Source organism: Liolophura sinensis, chromosome 11 (genome assembly GCF_032854445.1).
Source record: "Liolophura sinensis isolate JHLJ2023 chromosome 11, CUHK_Ljap_v2, whole genome shotgun sequence".
Lineage (NCBI taxonomy): Eukaryota > Metazoa > Mollusca > Polyplacophora > Chitonida > Chitonidae > Liolophura > Liolophura sinensis.
In genome coordinates, this window is record NC_088305.1 from 8,371,139 (window position 1) to 8,396,550 (window position 25,412).

A 25,412-nucleotide genomic window follows, 5' to 3' on the forward strand; every position below is an offset into this window, starting at 1 on the left:
CCGGAGGTTCACTATTTTTGGAAGTTGTGTCGTATTCTTGTGTTTCGGGTTGTTGTTGTCGGACGAATCTGTGTGCTAGTGGCACGTGGAACGATCTTCATTGCCCTGCCATCCCGATGAATGGTATATCTGTACTTAATTTAAAACTAATTCTTGTATTAAATTTATAGTTGCACTGTAATTGCACTACGTACCTCTGCAGGCTTCTGGCGTCTTATTTCCGGCCTTGACCCGTACCAAGGCTATTCTATGTGTCTACATGTATAACGGTAACGTTTTGTCTATTAATCTTCCCTGTCTTTTGCCCTTAGATTTAATAGATTTAGCTGTGGAGGAAAACCAGGATGCCTAATTAGGACAATGACGTAAATAACAGCATAGGTTTCTCTGTAGCTCCTTCCACGAGGAAAGGAGATGCACGGAACAGATCCACAGGCGAGGAAAAGGGCAGCAGGTGATAGAGCTGTAACAAGCCCTAAACCAGCTTAAATAGGAGTACAGTATTGTACATTGTTGGTATAAAGCTATTCGATGGGACTAATACAGGATTGAACGACTATGGCTTAACGCCAGGTCGGCCAAGACACACAGTGGCGAGAACACCAGGAAGCAGTGAATTGTTTTTGATCAGACAATATTCAAAAATGAACTAAAAACAGACGGACATGTTAAAAGACCAGCTAAAAGAACTAAAATTTAGTTAAAACCCGAAAACCATAATATTTTTATGACATATATATACACGTCAAGTAATGACAGCATCGCCAGACAATAAAGTCCACACAGTTAACAAGGGTATGTTTACTGCTGTGTTCAGGAGCACTAACACCAGTGGAAATACAGTTTTGTGTTAAGAGAGAATACACAAAAACTACTCAAAACTACTCGATCTATATCCCACATTATGAAAGACTTAGACCATAGAGAATAAAACTAGAGCGAAGACAACAGTCCGATAGGAGCAAATGGTCCCAAATTGGCGATAAAAAACGGACGGTCAATTTCAATCAGTTAAAAAAGTTTTTATTCTGTTTATGCCAATGATTAAATAGTAGCAAATTTCTATAGTCCAAAAATGTGGGCTGTATGGGATACAGTAAAAGTGTGCTTTACTGGTGTGACGGGAAGTTATGGATATACTCCTCTATTTGTTAAACGACAGATGTGACGCCACGCTTTGTCTGAGCAGTTTATTATTTTTCGAGAATCCACACTTTGGTGTTAGCAGTTTCAGTGGTGAAAACTTGCACCACCTTAGTGCTCCTTCGTGCGGTGTACGGTAGAGCGGAATTCGAACCCACGAACACAAGGCTCTAAATCATTCCTATACCTCAGTGAGCTCTCCGCTATCGCCATGCAACCTACTCCTTTTAGCCGACTTTATACGTTTGTTATGACGTCCATTCTTTGTCTAACCGGATTCGATTCCACTTGAGATCTGAAAGAACTTCATCTCTGGGCGAGGGAAACTGGTATTCTTTTAGGCGTGGCTGGATTTGCGCATCCACAGGCTTTGGTTTACAAAATTTACGCCGCCTTGTACCAATGACCTCAACTGTGTACCAACATGACAAGCTGGAGGCACAACAATCACGCTGCTTCACATGGAAAATGTCTTCCATTTATTTTGTACGAAGGGTGTCCGTTTAAAGATATTCCACGGAAATCTGGCTAACTGCATACTCCAAGTGTTTGTATTGTTATGCACATACATAAACTGTCAGTTCTTGAAAAAATAATGTGTAATTATTGCACTGGTCTATGGTGTCGTGTAAGTAGGAGAAAACACTAGTAACTGTAGGTTTTTGAAAAAGAATGAACTCCAAGCTCGCGCCTTGTTTAGTGTGTTTCAAAAATCTACAATTACGAGTGCTACCTCCACTACAGAAAAGACTGATGTTTTGTAAATAGTTCCTTCTAAACAGTTATAATAATTTTGTGTTTTCTCCTCCAAATGTTAAATTGGTTGGCATCTGATTGCCTAGTCATTGGACATAATGCGATCAGCCTTACTGCATGTTATATTTCTATAGTCCGAAAATTATCTCACTAAAATGATAAAATATAGCATAAGTCATATTCATTTATTAAACAGTTTTTGTTTTAAAATATTTTGAAAAGGTTAAAAACAGGAAGAAAAAAAAACAAAAAAGAAAGATCAAGTGAAAGTTCAAAGGAACAATTACCACGAACTTTTGATCTGTCTTCGCCTATAATTTATAAACAATCACGAGTATCGTCTATTTAGTGGATTTTCACCGGGCGTATCTTCATCTCGCTGAACTGAAGAGGGAGATATTTAGACGACCAGTGGTACCACGTGACTGATGAAGTATTTACTGTGAACTTCTCCTTCACATGAACATACAGCCCATTCAGATTACTGTAATGGCAAAAATTGTACCACCATGCCCCATGATCTGAGGCAGCACAGCTCCCAGGGGAGTAGTCATTATCTCGGTCATATGTGGAAAACTCCAAGCCATTTCCGTAATCCATTGCGTCACCTGAGAGAACAAAGAAAAAATGACTCAAAATCTGTAGACACACAGACTATTGCACAGCTCATATTGACTGGATTTATTCATTTGATTCGTGTTTACTGTGAGAAGGATCTGGTCGATAAGTCCAAACAAAAAGTTAGTCTCCAGCGACTATCCAGACTCGCCTCTACTCGCAAAATTTGGTGACCAAAATTAAAGGGTCGAAGCGGCCATATATATTGGCGTCAAGTTTTCTTTAGTCACCAGTATACAGTCAAAGTAACGCGTTAGAAAGATCCCCAGAGTACAGTAAGAAATAAGAAATAAGCGGTTATTTTTTGTGTTTGTTTGTTTTCTTTTTTTTTTGGGGGGGGGGGGGGGGGAGAAATTAACTAAAACTTACTTAGTCGCAATTCTTTCCTAACTCGAATAAACAGGGCCAAATCCAGCATTGTTAATAAAAAATTTTATTGGTTGTTCTGACATCTGATATAATACTGGCTCATGGTTACCTTCACCACAAATGTCTAAATACAGACATTTTAGTGCTGTATGTGGTCAGGGTATCACAAGTGATACTGACACACGTACAGTGTATATCACATGATGTGATCAAACATAAAAACACCAAAGATAACCAGAACGGATCAATATATTGATATGTTGGGAATGAATGGCGAGCACGCATAGGTCTACATAGGTTGATTTAAAAACATTATCGGCCTATATAATGCCTAATACATGTATTCGTGATGTCTATAAACCAGTCATACATTGGCCTATTGCCATTGTGACGTCAAAATTCAGACCCATTGTTAGAGTATGCCTACTAAGGGTGTCGGCCAATCTTTTTCACCACGAATATTTGACGCTTATAAGGTTGGTCGCTTCTCTTCCACCTTTCGCCAAGAGTTTTTACACCATCATTCCTACAGTCACCAACTGAAGAGCTTTTAATCACATTTAGTTGCAAATTTTTAGGGCAAAATTCTGGCCGATTTTAGTTGATGTGTTTTTTTTTAATTTATTTTTTAAATTATGTTTTTCTCAGAAAAAATGTCGGTCAACTCACCAGCATTCCCCTTGAATGTGCCCAGTAAGAGTCGGAAGTTGTGAGACTCGTCTGCCACACGGAATCTGCTGTAGGAAGCGTAACCCGTTCCAAGGGTATAGCTTCTCATATTCACGAGAAGTTCAAAATGAGCCTGAGAGGTCAGGAGGTGGATCTTCTGCAAGCCTGGGGAGACAAAACTGGATGGTTTTGACCGACTACTGTATATGTGGGAACTACCTGGCAAAGCGCTGTTTGTGGAATGCAGTTCATCGTATTTCATCTCAACGGCATATTATGTTAGATGGATAATGTCGTCAAGATGTCTAAAAGATGTAATCGCAATGCAAGGCAAACTGCTTTTCTTATTTGGTAAGTATATTCATGTGGTATATTTAATCTGCGGCTCTTGCGATCAAATTTCATGTTTACATTGAAATTGACGGAAAATAGTTTCAGCGGTGTGTTGCTAGAAAGGAACTGGAAATAAAAAGTTTTAGAAACGTCATCGCAATGGAATTCAAAAGCGCTTGGGATAAAGATTTCACTTTTAATCTGTGGTTTTAAATTAAGTTGAACTGAATTTAAATTAAGGTTTGCTCAGTACAGTTTTCATGTATTGATCACCCTTCGGATGATCTTGAATTAACTATTAATATGTAGTATACTCCAGCATGTTACCGGGGCTTTCAAACAAACAGCTGTGTGCTGCCAGCAACACCGGTGTGTGAGAACCGTCCACATTACCGGCGAAAGTCACTTTTTCGTTTTACTCTCATCTAATTCATATTGCCCACAGTCAACCAGTAGTGATCAACTCTTTGTTCACCAACAGACACATCACTTATGAACAAGCTTCCAAGCTGAATGCTAGAAGTTTTTTCTTCTTACCAGAATAATTATTCTTTTTAGTACTTCCTTTGGCGTTTACTACAAAACTGCAAATCGCTGCTGTTATTCATTTACACTGTTTTTACAACATCTTCCGGCCACGTGCTAGCATATAAAACTTTTACACATCGCAGATCTACCCATTCGCCACGTTGGATGTAAATCTCTAGAAACGTTTATCGGATTCCCATGAGATTTAAAATAGATGAGAACACTTCACAGCGCTATGAAGTTTAAGAAATTGACTTATTTCGGCTCCAAAGAGATTAAGCTCGCCATAGGGCGTTCAAATCACGTGGTGACCTAGTTTTCCATTTTGAAATAAAAGGCATGTAGTTGGATGTAATTTGGCCTGCTCTGAACGAGTCCGGTTTGACCTTTTGCATGTAATGCATGGTTTTGCTACAAACGCTGGAAATCTTGCTTGGTATCACATTATTTTACTTTTCTTGACAAGGTCACGTCACTGGAAAGCAATGCGTGTGATGCTGACAGTAAGTTACGGTAAATGTGTAAGTGTGAAGTCGAAATTCATATACCACAATAATGGTAAGAACTGTCTCCAAAACAAATTTAGAACACGTTACCAATGAATATGTAAGAGATCTTTATATATATCTCTTTATATATATATATATATATATATATATATATATATATATATATATATATATATATATATATATATATATATATATATATATATATATATATATATATATATATATATATGGTAAACATGAATATATGGTAAAAAAAAACCTAACGGTTCAATAGTAATGATTCAAAGACACTGCATCAAACGCCTTTCCCAAGATTTTACAATGAGTACAATAGTGCTGTTGGAAATTATTGACAAAAGTCTAGTGATCTGTGAGCTATATGAACAGTTGCAATGACAGCTCAATCGAGATTCATATTTTCTTATCTACAACTAATATCCAAGTACGGCAAAAGATATGAATACTGATTTCACTAAGTCGACTAGAGCATACCTTGCGTCTTTCCAACACAACTGAAAACTGTTCACTGTTTCTATTTGAATGATTCCATCCTATTTTCGTACTTTGTATACCTCTTTAGTTATTAGGTGGTCTGTGTTATAAGTCGCTTTAGGGAATATACTTTGCGATTATTGACCTGAAACGTCCTTATTGGTTGACGGCTGGTACACGAGTGTCTGTTTCGGCGTAATGATTCTAACGCTACCTAAACACTTAGGTTTATTATTCCACATAACAGTTATTCGTTCTTGAACAGTTGCAATTAAAGTGCAAGTGAGATACCTACAATTGAATTTTACCTGAAAATTATTCACATGTTTATGTTTTGAATGTTGACTGGGATTTCATGCACAGAAAAACGACTCTGTTCCCTGCAACACTGAAAACCAATGACTGCTGAGTCACTTTATGCACCATATTTTTCAATATCCCTTCACCATAATACTGACCGTCGTCAAATAAACAATTAGAATAATATAACCATGGTAAAAAATACTTCCCGCCAAAGCCAGTTAACAATGAACAATCTGTGGTAATTTGGTGAGGTAGACGTGGTGATATTAAATTGAGTTAAGTAAGATTTAATGCAGGACCTTTGACCTGGTTTAAGGTAACTCACCCAACCAGAACTCGCCGTAGAGGTTACCAAACCCATCGGTGTAATTCTTCCAGTTACGAAAGAAGTCAACAGAGCCATCTTGTCGTCTTTGAAACACCTGGAAAGTCAGTTAACATCAAGTTTACCATTTACCAAACACAGACACAATTACTTTATGTCGGAGTTTTATTTCACCTATACGACGGCAGTCAAGATTATGTGGGAACTGGGCAGCGCCCAGCGGATACCCATGAACATCCGCAAGTTGTTGCCAAAGGCATAATTAAAATATGAATTATTGATATATTTCCAACCTAAGAACATCGTTCTGCGGTATTTGTATGTGCGTGTTCATGCACTTTTGTATGGATGTAGGACTGGTTGACATGTGTTGGTGTTAGGTGGTTTTCAGAAGAGAGTTTTCTCTTGCAGAATGTTTTAAAATAATGTATTACTTTTATTAATACAACAACTTGTTAAAGCGTCATTTCGCATGTCAGAGTAATTTTCGCTTCACAGAAGCATATGATTATTTATTGGATTTATTACCACACGGTCGACGTCTAACTCAGTGGGTTTGTCAAACCCCACGATTTCCAATATCATTCCTTAACGTGACGTGTACCACCCTTTTACAGTAGCTGAGCCGATTTTTCTTCATACCTGTTATCTGGATAATTTATTAGCGCAAGCAGTATGGGGTAGCATAATCTAAGATCGCTTTGACCTCAAATTTATTTATTTTTTTATTTACTTGGTGGTTTACGCCGTGTTTAAGAATATTTTGCATATGCGACGGCGGCTATTATTAAGGTGAGAGGAAACCGTGCAGAGCCCGGGGCAGTCGCACGACCATCCGCCGGTTGCTGAAAGTCTTTCCTACGTACGTCTGGAGAGGAAGCCAGCATGAGCTAAAGTTGAACTTACAGGGACCGTATTGATGAGGTATTTTTACCAATGAAACAATCATTTCAGTCGTTCAATGCAAATTTCTTTATTTTTTTTTTGGACAAAAGTTTGATCTCAGACGTTGTTAGTTCTTACTGCTCTTGCGACAGGAGTTTTTTTTTCAGATGATTTCCAAAGTACGAGAGTTTCTCCTTTTCATAATTCCGGTGTTAAATATCAAATAAAATACAAAAAATAAGTTAATTTGTTGAAACTTTTGTTATTTCTGTTGAATATGTGACTGTATTATAGGTCACGATCTAACTACATTTCTAAGTGTTTTGTGTAAAATTATCACCACGGACCTTATTAACTTGGTGTTGTTCTGCACTGAGTTATCCACAAATGCACATGACCTGATTGTCTGATTCTGAAACGGCATTCCACTGTTTAGAATTGTCTAACAGGCGTAGATCTAGGCGTCATAGCAGACAGTCACAAACCAATCGAAAATCATGACGAGCGATACAGGTTTGTCATTTTATTTATTTATTTGATTTATTTGATTGGTGTTTTACGCCGTTCTCAAGAATATTTCACTTATAAGACGACGGCCAGCATTATAGTGGGTGGAAACCGGGCAGAGCCCTGGGGAAACCCACGACCATCCGCAGGTTGCTAGAAACCTTCCCACTTACCGCTGGAGAGGAAGCCAGCATAAGCTGGACTTGAACTCACATTGACCGCATTGATGGGAGACTCCTGGGTCATTACGCTGCGCTAGCGCGCTAACCAACTAAGCCACGGAGGCCCCTGTCATTTTATAATCCCTATTTACAAACTCACCAACCATCCACCTCCCTGCGTCACCATGTCACAGTACACAAGGAAGCCTTTTCCCACTCCGAACGGAAACACTCGGTACACGGCGCTCTTTGTGTGGCTACATTTCTGTATTACTGTACAATCGGTAGGATATGCGCATTCGAGAAAATTGCTGTGATATGAAAAAACAATTCCTGGCGTGGTATTAATTGTGATTTACATCAATACACGAAACATCGATCGTGGTAATACTCTGCAAACATTTGTACACAAGAAATACTTGACCTGTACGATATCAGCCTATGATGATGATATCTGGACAAAACCATAACTGAATGATTCACTAGAATAACGCCAAGTACAGTGCTGTACCTCTCCCTGTCGATGTGAGAACTAACAAAAGTGAGCGGGCTACTATATCTATCCCATTATCGATATTGGAGAAACATCACGGAGGAAAGGTAAGGTCTTAGAGTTTTAAAAAATCAGTTTTTAACAAAGCTCTGTTGCACAGCCTTTACTGGTGAAGCTGGTCACCACAGTTTTTGTATTATTTTCACAATAAATTTTACCTAAAGACAATATTTAGGCTATGTTAATCTCTAAAGTGCATTTAAAAATACTAGGTTTAATTCGGGGAACCCTAGCCAAGTGACGTCAAGGCTGTGCATACATCCCTCGATTGTGTATTGAAAAGCCCTGCAAAGCATAGTCGAATCCATTAGGCCTACCCACTGTACCCCTACGTGTACACCTCTTTAATAGCACTCTGAAAATATTATAAGTAAAACAGTTTTACAACAAATATCTTGAAAGAAAGGCTACCGGAGTCGTATTAGATCTAAGAAAAGCATAGAGGCTGCATGATACGATGGCCGATTTTCGCTCATATATCGACCACATAGATGATACAAATGCGCTCCTAACTGGTTCGCCTGACACCTATTGGACATCCACCGAATTATGGTCGTGTTTGTGGAAAAGTTTTCACGGTCTCACAGTTAACAGACTATAAATTTTTAAAGGCATGTTGAGCGATACAGGACTTAGACACAGGGATGCATGCAGTCGGGCCAGCCCATTGTGAGTTTCACTGACGGGCACAATCTGCCACTCAACGCCGTGAAACTAACGATCAAGTTAATCACTTGTGTTATATCGCCGGCAAAAATAAATAAGGCTTCAATTATACTGAATGGAAACAACGATTGGTGACTAATAGAAATGTAAATTTAAATTGTGCATGCGCACACAGCGGCTTCTAGCGACTTCTTTAAGTTCGTGTCACAGGCTGCTGTTTCAAATAAAAAAAAAGCTAAATAAATTATGCATTCAGGAAGAGAAAACCCGGACGTATTTTTCGTTCAGATTTTTGGGGGATATTATAAGGCTCGTCCTTTGGCCTTTTCCTTTAGAAGGTTTGGCTGAATTAGCAAGTCTCATACGACTGCGATCTATTCCCCCGTAATCAAAGTGCGGTTTTAACGAGATCTGGTCCGTATTTTGTAAATCAGTGGCTTAATGTCTGCAGTGATTGTACCACTGTGAGGTCAGAAGATCAGCGGTGGCTCGATCGTAGCGGAGTAGATTTTCTGATGTTTCATGACTAAATGACTAAGGTTTTGTTTTTTTTTTTGTTTGTTTTTTTTCGTGTTCGACGTTCTAAACCATCGGAATGGATCCAGGGGACGTCAGACTATCCATCTGCAGTTTGTAAGGCCAAGCGCTGGGGATATACTTTAATTATCTGAGCCAGCGAGGTCACCGAAAGTCATCTTGACATGCCAGAGTTGTCTTCAACTGGATTATTACTCATTCACATAAATTCACTCACATTCTTTGTTCAAATCAAAGTCTATTTGTTGAAATCGAAGATAAAATATCTCTTCATTCAAACTCCCCTTTTTGCACGATATATACTCGAAATGGGGTTCACTGCATGACCCTCCATATATTCATTTATTGTTTTAATTGATATTTTACATTGCACTCAAGAATAATTAACTTATACTATGGCGGACAGCATGTATGGACGGAGGAAACCGGGAGAAACACATGAGCTAGATATGAACTCAAAAGAACCGCATTGGTGAGAGGCTTCGGAGTCACTGTGCTGCATTAGTGTACTATGCTTTTCAATGGGATAGAACAAATCCATTGGACTTATTCAGTCACCTTTATCTTAAATTTAAACTCTTATTTTGACATCTGATTCTTAAGTTCGGTTGACAGCTCCTCAAGTGAAAACAAAGCTCAGAGTAACAGGCCTTCAGAACCAGGTGAATGTTTTGAGATCTTTAAGCTTATTTATTTGACTGGTGTTTTACGCCGCACTCAAGAATATTTGACTTATACGACGGCGGCCAGCATGGTGGTGAGAGGAAACCGGAAGCAACCCACGACCATCTGCAGGTTGCTGCAGACCTTCCCACGTACGGCCGGAGAGACTAGTTCTTTACGTGGCTAAGCTTGTAATAGTGTAGGGAAAATTTTAAACTTTACGGTAAATTTAATCACTGCAAGTATTGTGTGAAATTACCAGTTGCACTTATCGTCTACTTAAAATAGTGTTTCCGATGCGAAATACATGTTGCTTACATTGTCTCAAAAAGATAACAATGACGGTTTCGTATTATTTCATGTTTTAGTCGGTGACAACTCCATGCGTGTGAACTACCGCACTGTTCTCAAACTAGTATAAATAAGTGTTATCAGATGTACATACCGGTCCACGTGGAAACATCGTCTTCATCGGCTTGTTCCACCAAAGGTTGAACATCAAACTTCTTCAAAAATGTGTTATACGAAGATGCCACAAAGCCGACGCTGAACAAAAGAAGTCCACACATAACGGACAACATCTTGGATTGTTAGAATCTGACACCTCTCGACTGAAGATTGTAGGTTCACATACACTCTACAGTGACTTTATATCTGCTTGCTCAAACCGGATTCGTGGGCTGTTTTGACAGCTATTAACGTCATCACCGCACGCTGCTTTTCCCAACTGATGTTAAGAAAGCTGTAATTTAAAGCCTTTTTTACGTCATAAGAGAAAACATGCTAACTTTTTTTCTCCTTGTAACTGTTAAGACATATCCTAACTTAAATGTTGAGAAATTAATAAACCGTTTTGTGTATCGTTTAAAAGAGCTGATTAGTGAAGTTGTACTTTGTTGAACACTAAATAATATTGGTATCGCACACAGGGAGGTCAAGCGTATTTCCTGTCTCAGATAGGGTGTAAAGGTGACCATAATAAACTCCAGGGTTTTCACCCTGTGATAAAATCTTAACTGAGGGTATGTTTCCATTCTACCAACCTGTCCCATTTGTCTTCCAAAATATTCTTTATACAAAAATTCTCCTTCTCAAAGACAGATCGAGAAAAAAATTTGATAAATGCTGTTATACTTTTACAGTGTCACATGACATAGACATGCAATTTTCTATAACAGCCCATCTCTTGTATAATTACGTTGTCGTCTGTTTTACACTTTAAGGTAACGTCACTGGAAACCATTTCCGTCGTGACGCTGAACATACGTGATAGCAAATATCTATACTAGTATGTGGCGATGGTTTCAGCCGAAAATATTTAAATTAAGTAGGGGGTCTTACTTTCAGTTCAAAAAAGCACAACTCTAAAAAGAAGATCAGGACATGTATGGTCCCATATAACAAGATAACAAGATACAATGTTAAATGGAGGGAAAGAGCCTAGTTCGGCAAAAGAGAACGTGATGTTTCTGTTGCAATTGGTGACACGTGTATGTGACACGGTCAACTGACCGACCCCATATTCTGCCTTCATTCTGCAAGATTTAAGAATCTATTCGTTAAAGTGTTTGTGCTTTTTGTCTTACGTCAATAACAGTGATAATACGGAGAGGAAATAGATTGACTGAAATATTCCATGAAAAACGGCGTTCAACTGGCAACACTTAAATAACTGTACATCTTATAATACTGCATACTGCATCTACAGCTATAACGGTATTTCCCCACTATATTGCTGGCCGCCGTCGTATGGTTGAAAGAATATTGAGTACGGCGAAAAACATCAGTTAAATAAAATAATAAATCGACGGTTACAAATGTCTTAAAGCAGAGACATGGATCTTAACTGACACAGAGACGAAACACTATATATCAAGTCTGCTGGAAGACTTGAATCGCAATGGAATTTTGTAATGTAAACCTAAGATACGCCTTGATCAAAACCCGTATACAGTGCACTGGGACTAAACGTATCCCCTGTCTTCAGGATCCGGGTTAAGCGAAACCAGATATTCACACTGACGCACTCGACGTAAGTCTACACCAAATGAAGGAGTCGGATTAAGCCAGATTACATCTATACATTCACGTATACATAACAAAACTCTCACAGCAAGGTCGACGATGAAATCTCAAACCCAGTGTTTTTGCAGGACGGAGTGTAAAATTTCTTGAGACGTAACGTGAACTGATTTGTGGTCATGTGGACTTTAGAGCATACACTAGAAGAACGCTTAAGATGAGGGTCACATGTGTGTGACATGTGTGATGTATTAGGGACCAGCACAAACTTTTTTACCTATATAAACTGACGAGTATGTTTTTGTATATATGTTACAGTGGCTTTGAATTTAAATCGCATGAGAATTTGTAGAACAGAGAGCAGTACATTTTGATATCAAACTGCAATTTTAGAATTTTGCGAAGTAAAATATCCGTTGGTCAGAGAAGAATTAGTCAACTAAACGAAAGTTTAATAATTCTAAGATTACTCCAATTGTAACTGTTAAGATTTACTGTTGTATTTGGTTTTGGTGGGATTGGTTTTCTATATATTCCAGATGTGTACAGATTGTTCTGTAATCTGCTGAAGTCATTATTTCGTGCGGATAATTTCGTGTTCAGACTAGTAATCGTTCATTGTCTTGGATTGTCTCACATTATTGTGGACAGATCATATTTAATTGCTCAGAGGCTTGTTTTTAATTATTTTCTACATGTAGAACCACCTTCACGTGTGGAATGGTCATTCTAATTTTTTTACGAAAAAAACGTAGAACCACCTAGTGCCACATAGGTACTCTAGAACTGCTTCCTCGTGGGGATTGATCATTCTAATATCTTATGTAAATAATGCACAATTACCTCCATGCTGGAGCTGGTCATTGTTTTAGACCAAATAGGCACTGTAAAACCTCCTTCATGTAGGGACTGGTCATTCTTATGTAAAATATGTAAAATATTTTTATGTAAATACAACAGCATCACCTCCACACAGGGGCCAGTAATTCTTATAGCCTATAATGGCCATTCTTATTGCTTATACATGTACTACAAATCGACGCTGGGGCTGGTCATTGTTATAGCCCATATAGATATACCACCATATGACTGATTTAAAAAACAGAAAATGAGCCTCGTGCATGTGTGACAAAATTCATAAATGATTTGTTTACCAGTTATTTTCAGTTAAGAATTGCCCAGCCTCCAGCCAAACTTTAAATAGATTAATAATATACATATAATTTTAATGGTGTAAAATTTTGAAAAAAAAATATAACGTTGCATAAAAGCGTAGTATCTTTGTTGTGTCTTTACATTCCTGAGCAATAGGACCCTGGTGTATGAATAAAGCTGCTGTTTTTGTCAACATATGTATACACTGTATATATGATCCACACTGCAGAGGTCTTCACAAACAGTTGTGTACAGATTATAGACAAATGTTTGCAGGTGACACCCTCCTAATGTATAAGTGAAATATTCTTGAGGACGGCTTAAAACGCCAATCATATAAAAAAAGTTTTCCGTTACTCACATACAATGTGTGACACACTGAGTTTAGAGGAAATTTCGAGAAAATTCAAGTACACTGAATAAAACTGAATTTATTACACCTTATTATTTGACATTATCTTATTGGTGTTTTACACCGTACTCAAGAATATTTCACTAATAGTAGCAGGAAACTGGGCAGAGCCCGGGGGAAACCCACGACCATGCGCACCTGCTACCACGTACGACCGGAGAGAAAACCAGCATGAGCAAATATAAACGGATATAAAACTGATGTCGTCCACGCTGAATAATTTTTACGCACAAATTTCAAACTACCAAAAGCAATTAAGGATATATTAAGCTTGTTACACAGATGAACCGCCCACCATATGCTGCATTACTATATGGCGAATTTAGCATTGTTAAAGGACACATGAAAAAAATGTTACATCTTTTAATAACCCCTCTGTTTTCTACATATGTTTTGTTGATAGCTGGAAAACTTCGGAAATGAAGTCATTGACGAACTTACTAAGAACGCGAGGACAGTTTTGCGTACACCCACCCAACCCAACGCTCAATTCGGATACTTTTTCCACACACATTTGTTTGATAGTTATCATTGTTGACTTCACCACTGTAGATTACTTTATTCCTGCACTGACCTCTGGGTCATTAAGAAAACTGCAGTTTAAGGCCAATTTTACTTCCCAAAGAAGAAAGCTGTGGCGCTTTTTTGTACTTTTATATCTTACGACGCAACCCAAGCTGCATATTGAGAGATAAAAACCAACCGTTTTGCAGAAACCTTAGTAGGCCTACTGCCTACATACATATCATCCATACCCTACTTAACAGGCTGAAACGAAAGACAAGAAAGGAACTGCTGCCAAATTTCAGAAGCCATAGGAAAACATATCAGCTTAAAAACACGGAAATAAAACTTAAACAATAAATTAGATTCCGTTATAAGTGTGTCTGAAATACGTGCGACAATAATGAGGTGGTTACTAACGATAGTTCGGTTGCCTTCGGCATAACCAGAAGAAAAAGCAGGATATGCCACAGTTTTACTACTGTCAGCATGTGTTCAAATTACGCGCGTCAAGTCTATACTACACCTACGGAGTTGGGAGACACGTGCAGGTTTGCTTCGGTGCAGATGATTTGTACCTTGTTCAGGCATCGACTTCTGTGATCGGTTGATCCTTAGCTTTCGTAAAATTATAATACATTATAATATAAACACCCATTTTATACAAAAAATAATAATAGTAGAAGCGCGATTTGAAGGTATTTTGTTTTGATGTTTTTGCAGCAACCAGTCCCAGTGTGGAGCAGTCACATTCCATGCTTGTTGGAGTAGTACACAAACTTTTAGCCACTTGAGTCCATGCTGAGGTATGTGGACGAGGCCATGGTCCCATATTTTCAGAAACCAAGGAAAGTCCTAAAGTAACGACCCACACAAAAATGCCTGGACATTTTTTATCTCGCCTGTATAAAGTAGAGGAGTCGCTTATGTCGAACCCTGAGCGTCGGCGTCGAATAACAGAGAGAGCAATTTTGAACAAAGTGTTAGTGTAGTATCTGTTAAACCACTGCAGATATTGGGGTCAGGGTTTGCACACATGTAGATCACAGCAGCACGAGGGGAATATTCCATCGTTGATTGGGTTTGTGCATATTAAATACCGTGAATTACTGAATTTCTGACTTAATATATAGTGTATATTAGAATCACTGTTAGACAAAAATGTTAGAGATGGTATCTTAGCAGATATTGTATGTATTGACCTGAGGCTTTACATGCATATAAAGCACAATGAGGCAATGCGGGTTGGTCCATCGCTCTAATTTCAAGTTGCTGCATTTAAGGCACGCCAGGGAGAAAATTTACTGACAAAACTGATGCGGAGCAACATTTGCAGAATTACAAATGCGACAGTCCGTCGTCGTCATGGAGACGAAGTGTTATTCACTTCGCTCATTATGCCGTCATTAATGTACAAGAATATTACTTTCCTAAACATGAGAGCGGTGTTAGCTTGTCAGGACCGGGAGTTAACAGGTGGTTATCTCCCTTAGCACCTATTTATATAATGAGAGCTTTAATTGTGTTCGACCACTTTGGTCTGCAGTCTAGATAAATTTCTTTAAGCATTTAACATGCATATGTTGGCTGTAAGCTACTTGAGACACCAAAAAAATTTCACAGTTTTCTAAATTTCAAGCTGTTATTTCAGAAAACATGATTTCCAAGCACTTTCTTCATCTAGAATCACACCTAAAATCAAGAAGTTTAGAGGCCTCGAACGAACAATGTCACTCCGACTAGAGATTGTACATATTCTATATTCAAAAATCAGTGACAACAGCCCTTTACCAGGGGGAAACTGTAGATCAGGTGTATCCACTGTGTACCTGGATGACAGCCTGAATTTGTCTCATACCACCTGTCTGCCTCCTGATACTCTGACTGCGAACATGGTGCCATTCCTCGTGCATGACAGCTCCCAGTTAGGCCATATCATGAACATGTAGGTCCATTGCTACCACACGACGACCACATGGCCCAGTTGACATAAAGCGATACCAAATGACATTTTATTGCGTAATTTCAGCCATTGCTTCAACACTTCTCACTCCAGAACTATACTTGTAAAGTCATTGTTTCACATTAGAACCAGTGATGACTAAAATGCATGTGTGTTATTATTAAAACATGAATTCTAATCATGTTGTCGCTTTTCATTCGCCGAAGGGTCACAGGATTCACAACCAATCAAATTTTACACTCTTCTGACACAAAAGAACATTAATAAACAAAATCGCCACAGTGACAACCACGGGAGTACTTAATTGTTTTTACTTTTAATTAAACTCCTTGCGTCTATGTCGAGACAATTAGTACAACCGTTCGCTTTGAGCATTACCAAGGAATCTCGGGCCCACACACCCTAGGAAATGAGCGATCGAAAATGTGCTTGAGATAATTCGACAGACGATACGATAAGAAACACAATTGTCTGCAAATTTTGTTCCGTGGAGAGAAATTTAATATTTCATTTTTTTTTTTGTGACAACCTGCCACGGCAGTGGAAATAGGTTTTTACGTGAAGCACACTGTGATGTTGGATTGGGGCCATCCTTGGCGCGACAACATTTTTGCCAAACCTAACGTCAGAACAGCCTCGGGCTAGGGAGAGTGACAGCACTTTTGTGGCATGGACTTCCCCTGCCACAAGAAGGCACAGTACATATACACACACCTAATGACTCCTCGTCATATGATTCGAAACATTGGTGAGTAAGACGTAAAGCGCCGAGCATGCATACATACATACCTACCTACATACATACATACATGCATGCATACACATATTTGTTTTTTTGTTATTATTTGTTTCTTTCTTTTTCAAGTATATGTGTTCAATAGTGGAAATTATTTTCAATTAGCTGTTTTTTCCAGAGGTTCACTAGGTTTGGAAGTTGTGTCGTGTTGTTGTGTTTCGGGTTGTTGTTGTCGGACGAATCTGTGTGCTAGTCGCACGTGGAACGATCCTCATTGCCCTGCCATCCCGATGTATGATATATCTGTACTTAATTTAAAACTAATTCTTGTATTAAATTTATAGTTGCACTGTAATTGCACTACGTACCGCAGGCTTCTGGCGTCTTATCTCCGGCCTTGACTCGTCCCAAGGCCAATCTATGTGTCGGTTAGTTAACAGTAACGGTTTGTCTATTAATCTTCCCTGTCTTTTGCCCTTAGATTTATTAGATTTAGCTGTGGAGGAAAACCAGGATGCCTAATTAGGACAATGACGTAAATAACAGCATAGGTTTCTCTGTAGTTAGTTAACAGTAACGGCTTGTCTATTATTCTTCTCTGATCCACTAGCGAGGAGAAGGACAAAAGGTGACAGTGCTGTAGCAAGCACTAGAAGAGCTTAAATAGGAGTACAATTTTGTACAATGTTTTATAAAGCTATTTGAGGGGACTAATACAGGATTGAATGACTATGGCTTAACGCCAGGTCGGCCAAGACACACACAGTGGCGAGAACACCAGGAAGCAGTGAATTGTTTTTGATCAGACAATATTCAAAAATGAACTAAAAACAGAAGGACATGTTAAAAGATCAGTTAAAAGAACTAAAATTTAGTTAAAACCCGTAAATCATAATATTTTTATGACATATATATACACGTTAAGTAATGACAGCATCGCCAGACAATAAAGTCCACACAGTTAACAAGGGTATGTTTGCTGCTGTGTTCAGGAGCACTAACGCCAGTGGAAATACAATTTTGTGTTAAGAGAGAATACCCCAAAACTACTTAAAACTACTTGATCTATATGCCACATTATTAAATACTTAGACCATAGGGATTAAAACTAGAGCGAAGACAACTGTGCGATAGGAACAAATGATCCCAAATTGGCGATAAAAAAACGCACGGTCAATTTCCCTCAGTTAAAAAAATTTTAATTCTGTTTATGCCAATGGTTAAATAGTAGTGAATTTCTATAGTCCGAAAATGTGGTCTTTTTGGGATAAAGTAAAATTGTGCTTTACTGGTGTGACGGGAAGTTATGGATATACTCCTCTGTTTGTTAAACGACACATGTGACGCCACGCTTTGTCTGAGCAGTTTATTATTTTTCGAGAATCCACACTTTGGTGTTAGCAGTTTCAGTGGTGAAAACTTGCACCACCTTAGTGCTCCTTCGTGCGGTGTACGGTAGAGCGGAATTCGAACCCACGAACACAAGGCTCTAAATCATTCCTATACCTCAGTGAGCTCTCCGCTATCGCCATGCAACCTACTCCTTTTAGCCGACTTTATACGTTTGTTATGACGTCCATTCTTTGTCTAACCGGATTCGATTCCACTTGAGATCTGAAAGAACTTCATCTCTGGGCGAGGGAAACTGGTATTCTTTCATGCGTGGCTGGATTTGCGCAGCAACAGGCTTTGGCTCACAAAATTTACGCCGCCTTATACCGTTGACTTCAACTGTGTACCAACATGACAAGCTGGAGGCACAACAATCACGCTGCTTTACATGGAAAACGTCTTGCATTTATTTTATACGAAGGGTGTCCGTTTAAAGATATTCCACGGAAATCTGGCTAATCGCATTCTCCAAGTGTTTGTATTGTTATGCACATACATAAACTGTCACTTCTTGAAAAAATAATGTGAAATTATTGCACCTGTCTATGGTGTCGTGTAAGTAGGAGAAAACACTAGTAACTGTTTAGTGTGTTTCAAAAATCTACAATTACGAGTGCTATCTCCACTACAGAAAAGACTGATGTTTTGTAAATAGTTCCTTCTAAAAAGTTATAATAATTTTGTGTTTTCGCCTCTAAATGTTAAAATAGTTGGCATGTGATTGCCTAGTCATTGGACATAATGCGATCAGCCTTACAGCATGTTATATTTCTATAGTCCGATAATTATCTCACTAAAATGATAAAATATGACATGAATCAAATTCATTTATTAAACAGTTTTAGTTTTAAAATATTTTGAAGGGTTAAAAACAGAAAGAAAAAAAAAACAAAAAAGAAAGATCAAGTGAAAGTTCAAAGGAACAATTACCACGAACTTTTGATCTGTCTTCGCCTATAATTTATAAACAATCACAAGTATCGTCTATTTAGTGGATTTTCACCGGGCGTATCTTCATCTCGCTAAACTGAAGAGGGAGATATTTAGACGACCATTGGTGCCACGTTACTAATGAAGCATTTACTGTGGACTTCTCCTTCACATGAACATACAGCCCATTCAGATTACTGTGATGGCAACTATTGTACCACCATGCGCCATGATATGTCGCAGCACAGTTCCCACCGGCGTAGTCCTTATCTCGGTCATATGTGGAAAACTCCAAGCCATTTTGGTGATCCATTGAGTCACCTGAGAGAACAAATAAAAAATGACTCAAAATCTGTAGACACACAGACTATTGCACAGCTCATATTGACTGGATTTATTCATTTGATTGGTGTTTACTGTGATAAGGATCTGGTCGATAAGTCCAAAAGAAAAAGTTAGTCACCAGCGACTATCCAGACTCGCCCCTACCCGCAAAATTTGGTGACCTAAAAGGGTCGAAGCGGCCATATAAGTTAGCATAAAATTTTCTTTAGTCACCAGTATACGGTCAAAAGTAACGCGTTAGAAAGATCCCTGGAGTAAGGTAAAAAATAAGAAAAAAGAGGGTTTTTTGTGTTTGTTTGTTTTCTTTTTTTGGGGGGGGGGGGGTGAAATCAATTAAAACTTACTTAGTCGCAATTCTTTCCTCACTCGAATAAACAGGGCCAAAGCCAGCATTGTTACCAAAATTATATTGGTTGTTCTGACATCTGGTATAATACTGGCTCATGGTTACCTTCACCACAAATGTCTTAATACAGACCTTGTAGTGCTGTATGTGGTCAGGGTATCACAAGTGATACTGACACACGTACAGTGTATATCACATGATGTGATCAAACATAAAAACACCAAAGATGACCAGAACTGATCAATATATTGATATGTTGGGAATGAATGGCGAGCATGCATAGGTCTACATATTTTGATTTAAAAAATTATTGGCCTATCTAATGCCTAATACATGTATTCGTGATATCTATAAACCGGTCATACATTGGCCTATTGCCGTTCCCCAAATTCAGACCCATTGTTAGAGTATGCCTACTAAGGGTGTCGGCCAATCTTTTTCACCACGAATATTTGACGCTTATAAGTTTGGTCGCTTCTCTTCCACCTTTCGCCCAGAGTTTTTCCACCATCATTCCTACAGTCACCAACGGATGAGCTTTTAATCACATTTAGTTGCAAATTTTTAGCGCAAATTTTTGCCTAATTTTGGTTGATATGTTTTGTTTTTTAATTTATTTTCTAATACTATGTTTTTTTCAGAAAAAACTGTCGGTCAACTCACCAGCATTCCCCTTAAATATGCCCAGTAAGAGCCGGAAGTTGTGAGACTCGTCTGCCACACGGAATCTGCTGTAGGAAGCGTAACCCGTTCCCAGGGTGTAGCTTCTCATATTCACGAGGAGTTCAAAGTGCGCCTGAGAGGTCAGGAGATGAATCTTTTGCAGGCCTGGGGAGACAAAATTGGATGGTTTTGATTGGCTACTGTATTTGTGGGAACTACCTGACAAAGCGGTGTTTGTGGGATGCAGTTCATCGTATTATATCACTTCGGCATATTATGTTACATGGATAATATCGTCATGATATCTGACAGATGTAATTGCAATTCAAGGCAAACTGGTTCTGATAATGATTTCTTATTTGGGTATGTATGTTCACTGTGGCAGATTTAATCTGCGGCTGTTGTGATCACATTTCACGTTTACACTAAACTGACAGAAATTAGTTTCAGCGGTGTGTTGGTAGGACGGCAACTGGAAATAAAAGGCTTCAGCGACGTCATCGCAATGGTAGTCAAAAGCGCTTGCGATAAAGATTTCACTTTTAATCTGTAGTTTTAAATTGAGGTAAACTGCGTTCTTATGTTAACTAAGGCTGTTTACAAGAAATTGTTGATTTGTATTACAGCAGGCTAGAACTGAACACTTTGAATGATAGGAATACTCCATGTATCGTAGTCATTCCCGATAAAAGAATCCCTATTTGATATACAGGTTCTTATGTTGAGTCGTTTTCAGCCAACCGATAGCAAACAACAACCAACAGTTCTAGAGTTTCGCACAAATACCTTAAAGTTTAAAGCTGCCTATGGGTTTGGGTGTGTCAAACTCACTTGTTGATCACTGAATACTATATAATATATATTACATGTATACCTTGTTATCTACAACTGATATGGAAGGACGGTAAAAGATATGAATACTGATTTCACTCATTCGCCTAGAACATACCTTGCGTCTTTCCAACACAACTGAAAACTGTTCACTGTTTCTATTTGAATTATTCCATCCTATTTTCGTACTTTGTATACCTCTTTAGTTATTAGGTGGTCTGTGTTATAAGTCGCTTTGGGGAATATACTTTGCGATTATTGACCTGAAACGTCCTTATTGGTTGACGGCTGATACACGAGTGTCTGTTTTGGCGTAATGATTTCTAATGCTACCTAAACACTTACGTTTATTATTCGACATAATAGTCAATCGTTCTTGAACAGTTGCAATTAAAGTGCGAGTGAGATACCTACAATTGAATTTTACCTGAAAATTATTCACATGTTTACGTTTTGAATGTTGACTGGGATTTCATGCACAGAAAATCGACTCTGTTCCCTGCAACATTGAAAACCAATGACTGCTGAGTCACTTTATGCACCATATTTTTCAATATCCCTCCACCATAATACTGACCGTCGTCAAATAAACAATTAGAATAGTATAACCATGGTAAAAAATATTTCCCGCCAAAGCCAGTTAACAATGAAAAATCTATAATTACTTGATTATGTAGACATGGTGATATTAAATTGAGTTAAGTAAGATTTAATGCAAGACCTTTGACCTGTTTAAGGTAACTCACCCAACCAGAACTCGCCGTAGAGGTTACCAAACCCATCGGTGTAATTCTGCCAGTTACGAAAGAAGTCAACAGAGCCATCTTGTCGTCTTTGAAACACCTGGAACATCAGTTAACATCAAGTTTACCATTTTCCAAACACAGACATACTTACTTTATGTCGGTGTTTCATTTCACCTATACGACGGCAGCCAAGATTATGTGGGAACTGGGCAGCGCCCAGCGGATACCCACAAACATCCGCAAGTTGTTGCCAAGGGCATAATTAAAATATTAACTATTGATATATTTCCAACCTAAGAACATCGTTCTGCGGTATTTGTATGTGCGTGTTCATGCACTTTTGTATGGATGTAGGACTGGTTGACATGTGTTGGTGTTAGGTGGTTTTCAGAAGAGAGTTTTCTCTTGCAGAATGTTTTACTCAAGAATATTTCACTTATACGACGGCGGCCAGCATTATGGTGGGTGGAAACCGGGCAGAGCCCTGGGGATACCCACGACCATCCGCAGGTTGCTAGAAACCTACCCACTTACCGCTGGAGAGGAAGCCAGCATAAGCTGGACTTGAACTCACAGCGACCGCATTGATGGGAGACTCCTGGGTCATTACGCTGCGCTAGCGCGCTAACCAACTGAGCCACGGAGACCCCTGTCATTTTATAATCCCTATTTACAAACTCACCAGCCATCCACCACCCTGCGTCACCATGTCACAGTACACAAGGAAGCCTTTTCCCACTCCGAACGGAAACACTCGGTAAATGCCGCTCTTTGTGTGGTTGCATTTCTGTATTACTGTACAATCGGTAGGATATGCGCATTCGAGAAAATTGCTGTGATCTGAAAAAAAACAATTCCTGGCGCGGTATTAATTGTGATTTACATCAATACACGAAACATCGATCGTGGTAATACTCTGCAAACATTTGTACACAAGAAATACTTGATTATTCTATTGATAATTATTGATAATTATTCTCACAATAAATTTTCCCTAAACACAATATTTAGGCTATGTTAATCTCTAAAGTGCAATTAAAAATACTAGGTTTAATTCGCGGAACTCTGGCCGGGTGACGTCATGGCTGTGCATACATCCCTCGATTGTGTATTGAAAAGCCCTGCAAAGCATAGTCGAATCCATTAGGCCTACCCACTGTACCCCTACGTGTGCACCTCTTTAATAGCACTCTGAAAATATTATAAGTAAAACAGTTTTACAACAAATATCTTGAAAGAAAGGCTACCGGAGTCGTATTAGATCTGGGAAAAGCATAGAGACTGCATGATACGATGGCCGATTTTCGCTCATATATCGACCACATAGATGATACAAATGCGCTCCTAACTGGTTCGCCTGACACCTATTGGACATCCACCGAATTATGGTCGTGTTTGTGGAAAAGTTTTCACGGTTTCACAGTTAACAGACTATACATTTTTAAAGGCATGTTGACAGATACAGGACTTAGACACAGGGATGCATGCAGTCGGGCCAGCCGATTGTGAGTTTCACTGACGAGCACAATCTGCCTCTCAACGCCGTGAAACTAACGATCAAGTTAATCACTTGTGTTATATCGCCGGCAAAAATAAATAAGGCTTCAATTATACTGAATGGAAACAACGATTGGTGACTAATAGAAATGTAAATTTAAAATGTGCATGCGCACACAGCGGCTTCTAGCGACTTCTTTAAGTTCGTGTCACAGGCTGCTGTTTCAAATAAAAAAAAAGCTAAAAAAATTATGCATTCAGGAAGATAAAATCCGGAAGTCCTTTTCGTTCAGATTTTTGGGGGATATTATAAGGCTCGTCCTTCGGCCTTTTCCTTTAGAAGGTTTGGCTGAATTAGCAAGTCTCATACGACTGCGATCTATTCCCCCGTAATCAAAGTGCGGTTTTGACGAGATCTGGTCCGTATTTTATAAATCAGTGGCTTAATGCCTGGAGTGAATGTACCACTGTGAGGACAGAAGGTCAGCGGTGGCTCGATCGTAGCGGAGTAGATTTCATGACTTCAGATTTCATTTCATTTTCATGTTTCATGACTAAATGACTAAGGTTTTTTTTTTCTTTTTCTTAGTTATCTAATCTAATTATCTAAGCCAGCGAGGCCACCGAAAGTCATCTTGACATGCCAGAGTTGTCTTCAACTGGATTATTACTCATTCACATAAATTCACTCACATTCTTTGTTCAAATCAAAGTCTGTTTGTTGAAATCGAAGATAAAATATCTCTTCATTCAAACTCACCTTTTTGCACGATATATACTCGAAAAGGGGTTCACTGCATGACCCTCCATACATTTATTTATTGTTTGAATTGATATTTTACGTTGCACTCAAGAATAATTAACTTATACGATGGCGGACAGTATGTATGGATGGAGGAAACCGGGAGAAACACATGAGCTAGATATGAACTCAAAAGGACCGCATTGGTGATAGGCTTCGGGGTCACTGTGCTGCATTAGTGTACTATGCTTTTCAATGGGATAGAACAAATCCATTGGACTTATTCAGTCACCTTTATCTTAAATTTAAACTCTTATTTTGACATCTGATTCTTAAGTTCGGTTGACAGCTCCTCGAGTGAAAACAAAGCTCAGACTAACTAGTTCTTTACGTGGCTAACTTTGTAATAGTGTACGGAAAATTTTAAACTTTACGGCAAATTTAATCACTGCATGAAGTATTATGTGAAATTACCAGTTGCACTTATCGTCTACTTAAAATAGTGTTTCCGATGCGAAATACATGTTGCTTACATTGTCTCAAAAAGATAACAATGACGGTTTCGTATTATTTCATGTTTTAGTCGCTGACAACTCCATGCGTGTGAACTACCGCACTGTTCTCAAACTAGTATAAATAAATGTTATCAGATGTACATACCGGTCCACGTGGAAACATCGTCTTCATCGGCTTGTTCCACCAATGGTTGAACATCAAACTTCTTCAAAAATGTGTTATACGAAGACGCCACAAACCCGACGCTGAACAAAAGAAGTCCACACATAACGAACAACATGTTGGATTGTTAGAATCTGACAGCTCTCGACTGAAGATTGTAGGTTTACATACACTCTACAGTGACTTTATATCTGCTTGCTCAAACCGGATTCGTGGGCTGTTTTGACAGCTATTAGCGTCATCACCGCACGATGCTTTTCCCAACTGATGTTAAGAAAACTGTAATTTAAAACCCTTTTTACGTCATAAGAGAAAACATGCGAAGTTTTTTTTCTACTTGTAAGTGTTAAGACATATCCTAACTTAAATGTTGAGAAATTAACAAACCGTTTTGTGTATCGTTTCAAAGAGCTAATTAGTGAAGTTGTAC

The 25,412-nt window shown here is 38.6% G+C and overlaps 2 protein-coding genes across 2 annotated transcripts; both read right to left on the minus strand.

The window, feature by feature from the left end:
• Positions 1-2,070: 2,070 nt before the first annotated feature.
• On the minus strand, positions 2,071-7,913 carry LOC135477468 (ficolin-2-like). Its single transcript, XM_064757585.1, has 4 exons — positions 7,762-7,913; positions 6,049-6,145; positions 3,556-3,720; positions 2,071-2,507 (listed from the first exon to the last, which is right to left on the minus strand). The coding sequence occupies exons 1-4, from the start codon at positions 7,786-7,788 to the stop codon at positions 2,245-2,247; spliced, it is 552 nt and encodes a 183-aa protein (XP_064613655.1). The 5' UTR covers positions 7,789-7,913; the 3' UTR covers positions 2,071-2,244.
• Positions 7,914-17,624: 9,711 nt separating this feature from the next.
• Positions 17,625-25,115, minus strand: LOC135477542 (fibrinogen C domain-containing protein 1-like). Its single transcript, XM_064757685.1, has 5 exons — positions 24,965-25,115; positions 22,748-22,905; positions 22,066-22,162; positions 20,489-20,653; positions 17,625-19,455 (listed from the first exon to the last, which is right to left on the minus strand). Exons 1-5 carry the CDS (start codon positions 25,098-25,100, stop codon positions 19,193-19,195), a joined length of 819 nt encoding a protein of 272 aa, XP_064613755.1. The 5' UTR covers positions 25,101-25,115; the 3' UTR covers positions 17,625-19,192.
• Positions 25,116-25,412: the final 297 nt, after the last annotated feature.

Excerpts from the sequence above, each read along its gene's own strand:
- LOC135477542 (XM_064757685.1), bottom strand. The coding sequence starts at position 25,100 with ATGTTGTTCGTTATGTGTGGACTTCTTTTGTTCAGCGTCGGGTTTGTG. Across the intron at positions 22,906-24,964 it reads CGATGTTTCCACGTGGACCG|ATCACAGCAATTTTCTCGAA; the intron begins GTATGTACATCT and ends GTTTTTTTTCAG. Across the intron at positions 20,654-22,065 it reads CTACGGCGAGTTCTGGTTGG|GCCTGCAAAAGATTCATCTC; the intron begins GTGAGTTACCTT and ends TTGTCTCCCCAG.
- LOC135477468 (XM_064757585.1), bottom strand. The coding sequence starts at position 7,788 with ATGGTGACGCAGGGAGGTGGATGGTTG. Across the intron at positions 6,146-7,761 it reads CGCAGGGAGGTGGATGGTTG|GTGTTTCAAAGACGACAAGA; the intron begins GTGAGTTTGTAA and ends CTGACTTTCCAG. Across the intron at positions 2,508-3,555 it reads CACATTCAAGGGGAATGCTG|GTGACGCAATGGATTACGGA; the intron begins GTGAGTTGACCG and ends TTGTTCTCTCAG.